Source organism: Macaca thibetana, chromosome 11 (genome assembly GCF_024542745.1).
Source record: "Macaca thibetana thibetana isolate TM-01 chromosome 11, ASM2454274v1, whole genome shotgun sequence".
NCBI classification, from domain to species: domain Eukaryota; kingdom Metazoa; phylum Chordata; class Mammalia; order Primates; family Cercopithecidae; genus Macaca; species Macaca thibetana.
In genome coordinates, this window is record NC_065588.1 from 44,488,109 (window position 1) to 44,495,769 (window position 7,661).

General features: G+C 45.5%; 1 protein-coding gene across 1 annotated transcript; it reads right to left on the reverse strand.

Moving 5' to 3' along the window:
- Window positions 1-6,477: 6,477 nt before the first annotated feature.
- Window positions 6,478-7,409, reverse strand: LOC126930183 (olfactory receptor 10AD1). Its single transcript, XM_050746941.1, is given in 2 exon segments — window positions 6,478-6,548; window positions 6,551-7,409. Coding segments are annotated over 2 exon segments (930 nt in total).
- Window positions 7,410-7,661: the final 252 nt, after the last annotated feature.

Consider the following 7,661-nt stretch of genomic DNA (forward strand, 5'->3'; position numbering starts at 1 on the left):
TGGTATGTGCCTATAGTCCCAGCTACTCAGGAGGCTGAAGCAGGAGGATCGGTTGAGGCTGAGAGGCTGCAGTGAGCCATAATTACACCACTGCACCCCAGCCTGGACAGCAGAGTGAGACTCTGTCTCCAAAAAAAAAAAAAAAAAAAAAAAAAAAAAGAAAGAAAAAAAGAAAAGAAAGAAAAAGAAAAATTGCAAGTGTTGTCAGACGTGGAAATACAGAATCTTGCACTGCTGCAAGATTGGTTCCACCACTTTTGGAAAGCAATATGGCATTACTTGGACACATTAAACAGATTCATACCCAGTAGCCCAGCAGCAATTCCTCCCCTAAGTAACATAAAGCAAATTATTTACGAGTTCACAAGGGGACCAATACAAGGATGTTCAGTGCAGGGTTATTTGTAGTAGCATCGAGTTGGAAGCAGCATGGGAGCTCATCAATGGAAGAGTGGACAGATGCATACCTCGGATTATTAGGCATCAATGTGAAGTAACAGATTAAATATTAACATCTGGCAATGTGGATGGAGCTAAAAAACAGTGCTTAGGTTAAACAAATACATGTAATGAGACAAATATCTGAGTAGCTTTGGAGTACATTTAATAATGCATGCCCATGAAATAATAACTATGTTTAGAAAACACATAAATGGAAATATGCACATTAAGCACATTAGAAAATTGCCTATTATAGGGGAAAGTGGGATTTGAAGGGTATAAATAAAAAAAATAAAACAAGAGGGCCTTACTGTCAGGGTCCGATGATAGTGTGCCATGAACTGAGGAGTATGACCAACTCAATCCTTTCAGGAACAAACAAAACTTCAAAACATAGCCAAAAAAAAAAAAAAAGCAAACATAAATCATAACAACACCTGAAAGATGAAGGCTGGAATGAGGAAAATCTTGCAAAAAAGAAAACTGGCTGGGCACGGTGGCTGACGCCTGTAATTCCAGCACTTTGGGAGGACGAGGGGGGCGGATCATCTGAGGTTGGGAGTTCCAGACCACCCTGATCCACATGGAGAAACCCCGTTTCTACTAAAAATACAAAATTAGCCAGGTATTGGTGGCGCATGCCTGTAATCCCAGCTGCTTGGGAGGCTGAGGCAGGAAAATCGCTTGAACCCGGGACGTGGAGGTTGTGGTGAGCCGAGATCTTACCATTGCACTCCAGCCTGGGCAACAAGAGCGAAACTCCGTCTCTGTCTCAAAAACTGGACTTGTTATTTTGATCATGTACAAAACACAGGTAAGTCTGATGCTCTGGGCACATGGGATGCTGTTAACAGTTGGAAGAGGGGAGAAACATTTCTTGAGGTGCTAATTGAAGTGCTTGAAATCTTTATGTTTTTAATCCTCATAACCACACTGAAACATCGTTGTCCTAGTTAAGACTCTTCAGCTAAGACTCTTCAGTTGCAAGAAACAGAAATCCATTTCAGACAGCTTTAAGTCAAACAACAACAAAAAGCATTTGTTATATGGGCGTAAGGTTATTTCACAGAACCCAAGAGTAAGAATGCAGCTGGGTCTTCAAGGCTGAACCAAACCAAGTGCTCCTTGAGGCTCTAAATATATTTTTCATCTCCTAGATAAACCATATTTCTATATGTTAAACTGAATATTTCAAAGGAAGTCACCAATAATAGGTGCCTTGGGGGCTTCCGTGAGGGTTCAGGGCCCTGGACATTACCGCTCCACTCCTATCAGAACAGCTCTGTTTTTATTTGGTTAATATATCAGGATTCTGCTTAAGAGGTCATTGAGGAAATAGCACAACAGTACCTCCTCTGGCCAGATACTGTGCGAAGAATTACAAAATAAATCACAGACGAGTGGAGAAGATAGGAAAGTAAATACACTCTAAAACAATAAGGGAGTACAGTGACAGAAAAACGCACAGATTATTAAGGGAACTCAAAGAAAGTCTAGTAAACCCAGAAAGGGCTAGGGCTTATGGGAGGTTTCACCGAGTGGGTACCTGGAAAGGGGAGGTAAGGCAGCTCAAAGGACACTTGTTCAATGGAGGGAAGAGGATTCAACAATTATGCAATTCGCTGAGTCGGGGCTATCACTGCGAAAGAACTTGGCTTCGGATCCGCGGTCAAGGCTGGGAGCTATAGAGGCCGGATGTGATTGGCAGACACCTCTGCTCAGGTCTGCGTCAAGTCTTGCTTCGCTCCCATCCCATCCTGCGCCAATGGGGAGCAGTATCCCAACCATTCCACTCGGCTAGCAGGGGATCCTAAGCCTCAAGGTCCGCATCTCCCGCTGGAGGGACTGAGCAGCCGCACTGGTGTCCCAGAATAGATCTTGTTCCCCAGAGGTTGTCAGGTTACCGCAATTCGGCGCATGGAAGGCGGCCAAAAAGAGGGCGCTCATTGGCTGCCACAGCCCCAGTCCGAGAGGGGGAGGAAGGTTTATTCGTCACAGGCTGTTTTCTGCGCAGGCCACTCCTATCTCCTCTCCAGGTTCTAATTAGGTCAGTGGCCCTACAGCCTCTTGGGTAGTTTGGAAGTGCGTCGCGGAGCCGGCCCTGGAAATATGGCGTCAACTTCAGGTTTTGGTGTGAGGGAGCCGAGGGCCCAGCCAAACCCTGCGGGGGGCAATTCCTGGGTACCCTTCCCACATTTTCGGTCTTTGGGCTGCGCCGTGGTAACCCCAGAGCCTAGTTGCGTGCCCACCGGCGAGAAGTGTCTTTGCATTAGGACATGAAAGGGGACTGGAAAGTGCTGTTTAGTTTCAGGGTAGTTTCTGGTTAATTACATTTTCATGGGTTTTCGCAGAGTCTGGGGGCAATTTGTGTCCTTCAGAGACCAGGGACCTGGGCCCAAGCTACGGCAGGGGAGACGCAGCCAAGGCTGTGCGAGCTCGCTTCTTGTGCGAGCTCCATTCGCGTCCGTTCCCGCCTTGCGGCCGTCCCTCCGTCAGCCCAGGTCCTTGAATGAGACAGTGCTCGCCCTTGAAAAAGCAGTTCTAGGTCACTCGGCCTGCTTTTCCAGCATTCCGGGCTCCAGCTCGCCTTCTGCCATCCATGTTGACAGCACCAGTTCTACGACGAAGCGAGCGATTCCTCTTGCCTGGAATTTCACTCGTCCCTGGTATCGAACCCTCTGCCCCAATTTTCTACCTTACAACTCCAGCGTATTTTTAACGGCTCAGCCAATATCACCTCCTTGGTATAAAGCCTGCGCCGTGCTAGCTTAGGAACAGGAGCTATGCCGTTTTATTATTTTTCTTTATTTTAATTTTGCTTTTATTTTTCATTTTTTAGAGAGGTGGGGTCTCGCTGTGTCGCCCAGGCTAGAGTGCAGTGGCGGTATCATGGCTTACTGCAGGCTGGGGTCAAGCAATCCTCCCGCCTCAGCCTATGGGATTATAGGCGCAGGCCTCTATGCCATTGTAAATGCTGTGGGTTTTGAGTATTTGACCTCTATGAGCCTCAGTTTTTGCATCTTAGCATTGAGATAATACTAATACCTCATAAGGTTATGTGAGGATTAAATGGAAAGCTCTTACAACAAGTGCTTAATAAGTATGTTATCATATGTGCTTCCAAAGTACTTTGGTGTAGGCCTTTTATAACTCTTGCCCTTTCTATTACCATTATTTGTTCTTGTCTGCCCTACTAGACTGAGATTCTCAAAAGCTGTAACTGTCTTGTTTATAATCTCAGCATCTATCAGTGCTGGGCAAATGTAAAGCTAATAAATGATTTCTTAGAAAACTTTTTAAAAGCAGTCTTTCTTCTCCTTTCCCTTTCTTCCTTTCCTTCACTTTTTCCTCTTTGACATAGGAATTTTCAAACCTACAGAAGAAGCTGAGACCCTAGGGGGAAAGATTGGGACCTTTTGTTGTTTTTCTCCATGGTGACCAAAAGAGCCTTAACATTCACCCCAGTCTGACAACTTTAGACAGGTTTCTTTTGGACGTTAGGCCCCTGACCTCCCCTTTCTTTGAGTGTTAACTTTAGAAAACTTGTGATTGCAAATTCTTCTGTGCTCCTTTGAAATGTATATAAATCTCCTTAGAAGCTTATGCCAGTTTTACGACCCAGGGAATGTCTTTCTCAAGGACCTGGGAGCCATCCCTTTGAAATGTAATTATCAAGGAGGATAGCACCCCTCTCAGTCTCTGTGGGAGGGTGGGAGCTTAACCTGTGGGTGCCTTGTTTGGAATTGTAAAACTACAGCTTGTTTTGAAGATACAAGAAAGTTTCCTTTCCTTTGCAATTAGCAAACATAGAGGTCATGTGATTTCCCCCATAGCAGCTCTTGAAAACTTCCCAGACCTTTGTTTCAGTAGCATTGAGTTTAATCTCATATTGCAGTAGTCTTAAGGTCTTTCTTGCCTGTTTAACTTTGATGCAAATTTTGACAATGGAAATTTTAGGTTCTGCATTTATTGTTTCTTCCCAATTACAGTGATTTCTCCTTTCTCCTTGTTAAGAAGAGCTTCTTACATCCTCTGATTTCTAGAGAAATCAATTTGGACTCAAAAGATTGGAGTTTTGTGGAGTGAAGCTACTGTTTTTGTTTTGCTTTGTTTTTTTGTTTTGTTTTGTTTTGTTTTGAGATGGAGTCGCACTCTCTCACCCAGGCTGGAGTGCAGTGGTGGAATCACGGCTCACTGCAGCTTCCGCCTCCTGGGTTCAAGTGATCCTCCCGCCTCAGCCTTTCAAGTAGCTGGAATTACAAGCATACGCCACCACGCCCAGCTAGTTTTTGTATTATTATTAGAGATGGGGTTTCACCATGTTGACCAGGCTGGTCTTGAACTCCTGGCCTCAAGTAATCTGCCCACCTTGGCCTGCTACAGTGCTGGAATTACAGGCATGAGCCACCACGCTCTGCCAGAAGCTACTGTTTTAAGTCATCATTGCAAAGGGTAATGTGTGATGTGCATGAGTGAAAAGGGCGGTACATCTGTTTGAGAGCATCCCAAATGAGGTCCATTCATATTATGGAAGTGCACTGGGAAATAAAGAACAGGACTACCCCTTTGTTTATTTATTATGAAGAGGTATGAGAAAAATGCAATTTTCAAAGAAAGAGAACTGCTGAGAATGTAGTACCTTCTCAAAGAAAGCTATATTTGGTTAAGGTGAGAAGCTAGAGGAAGCCACAGAGGGCAGGGTTACAAATCAAAAGACTTCTGCAATGGTGGAGGTAGTATGCAGAAGGGTTCCTTAAAATACAGGGATCCGTGTAAGATGAGGAGGTAAGGTGGAGTAGGATTGAGGTGGAATGAATTGAAAGATGGAAACGAAAAAGGAAGGCAGTAGGGGAAGAGGGGAGTTAATTTGGGGTATGGATAACAGGGAAGGAAATAGGTAACCTGAGAAGCTTGGTAGAGGCACTTACCACTTGCATGGGAAGGGAAATATGCAGACGGTCCTGTTGCTAAAGGAAGCTAGAGGATTTAGGAGAAGGGGTTTGGCACACTGGCCTGTGTCACCCATCCCTCCCTGACAACACACTACACAGACAAATTGAGTGCACTGTTGCCATTTAGTATCATTCTCCCCCCACGACTGGTGGAAGCTAAGAAGATGAAGTTCAGGGTGCTGATCTTTTTTTTTTCTCTGACTTTTCTTATGTGAATACTTATCCCTAGTTTCTTTTTCTTCCCCTCCCTCCTTTGCTCCCTTCCTCCCTTCCTTTCTTCCTTCCTTCCTTTTTTTTTTTTTTTTTTTAAATGAGACAGGGTCTTGCTGTGTTGCTCAGGCTGGAGTGCAGCAGTGCTATCTTTACTCACACAGCCTTAACTTCCCAGGCCCAAGCAATCCTCCCACCTCAGCCTCCTCAGTAGCTGGGACTATAGGCATGTGTCACAACGCCCAGTTATTTTGAAAAGTTTTTGTAGAGATGGGTCTCCCTATGTTACCCAGGCAGGTCTCAGACTCCCTCCTCAGCCTCCCAAAGTGCTGAGATTACAATCATGAGCCACTGCACCCAGCTCTTTTCTTCTTGCTTCTTTACCTACTTTGCATAGGAATTGGGTAGATGAGGGTAGACTCAGGAAGTGAGAGTGAAATTTAAGAAAGAAAAACAGTAAAATGAAAAGCTGAAAAATAAAAAAGTTTACTTCTAAATGTATGTACGCAACTCAGGTTGGGGGACTAGCATGTAAATACAAATAAAACGGTGTTAAGTATGCTTATTTATTGAATCCTGTTGTGAGAACTTAAGAGGAAAAGAAACTAAGGAAAATCTGAAATTTTCCTCTTGGACCTGAGGAAGGTCCAAGAAAAAACAATGTGGAAGTGAAGTCAGAGAGATAACATCAGGACATTGGACATCAGGAGGAACTTTCAGGTCTGATTCTAGTGCCAAGGAAGCCATGAACCAAGGAAGCCATGCTCTTTCCTGGAGCTTTTCAGCATAGGAGAGTTACTCCTCTGCCAGCGCTGGGGAAGGGGTAACTTTCCCATACCCCAGGTGAAGGAGCTTTCCTTTCAGGGCCTTCCTGCTAGACAGACTGTGCCGGGGCCAGCCTGGTTCTCCCAAGTGCCCTCACCATGGCCTCCTTCATTTCCTTGTAATGATGGGGTTGCACATGGGGGTAATGATGGTGTATAGGAGGGAGAAAGGTTTGTCGTCGTCAGGCCCGTGTGTGCTGTGGGGGTTCATGTAAGAGAATGAGGTGTAGAGAAAGATGACCACAGTCAGGTGAGAGGCACAAGTAGATAAAGTCTTCCCCCGACCTGAGGAGGAGGCTCTGCTGAGGATGGTGGCAAGGATGCACACATAGGAAGTGACAATGAGCACCATGGGGCTGAGCAGCACCACGATGGCATCGGCAAAGATTGCCCTCAGACTAAACTGAGGGTCCCCACAAGAGAGGTCGATCACCATGGGGGCCTCACAGAAGAAGTTTTCTATGTGGTTGTCTCTGCAGAAGGGCTCTCGGAATGAAACAGACTCAAGAAAGATGCCATTGATCAGTCCAAAGAACCAGGCAGTTCCCACAAGCCTGAGACAGACCTTCTAGCTTATGCTCTGGACATAGCTAAGTGGGTAGCAGATAGCAACGTAACGGTCATAGGCCATAAAAGCCGAGAGGATGCACTCGTCCACACCAGCACAGAAGACAAAGTACATCTGGGTCATGCAAGATACAAAGGAGACAGTGTGGTTCCTGACCACGAGGTAAATCAACATCTGTGGGATGGTAGTAGTGATGAAGCAGACATCCAGGAGAGACAGGTGGCTGAGGAAGAAGTACATGGGGCTGTTGAGCTTGGGGTCTGTTCAGGTGATAAAGATGTTGAGGCCATTCATGGCCATGGTGAGACTGTAGAGGGCCAAGAAGAGGGCAAAGAGCAATGCTCATGTGGAAGTGGAGCTCTGCTGAAAGCCCACGAGGATAAATTCTGTCACTGTGCTGCCATTCCTTAGCATCTGGGGCCTGCTTGAGGAGGGAAGATGGGAAAAGCACAAGGATATAGCTGTGGGGTAACAGAAGGTACCAACTTGGTCCCAGAAGCCCAGTTATAAAACAGGATAGATGAATGGTGGTCATCCTTTTGGAACTTAGTAAACTCTAGTAATTTGGCAGTGTTATGGGGTGGTAAAAATGCCAGGGTCACCACAGGCTGCATACATAGAATCATAATATCAAAACATGAAGGAAGTGCTGGTTGTAATGTGCTT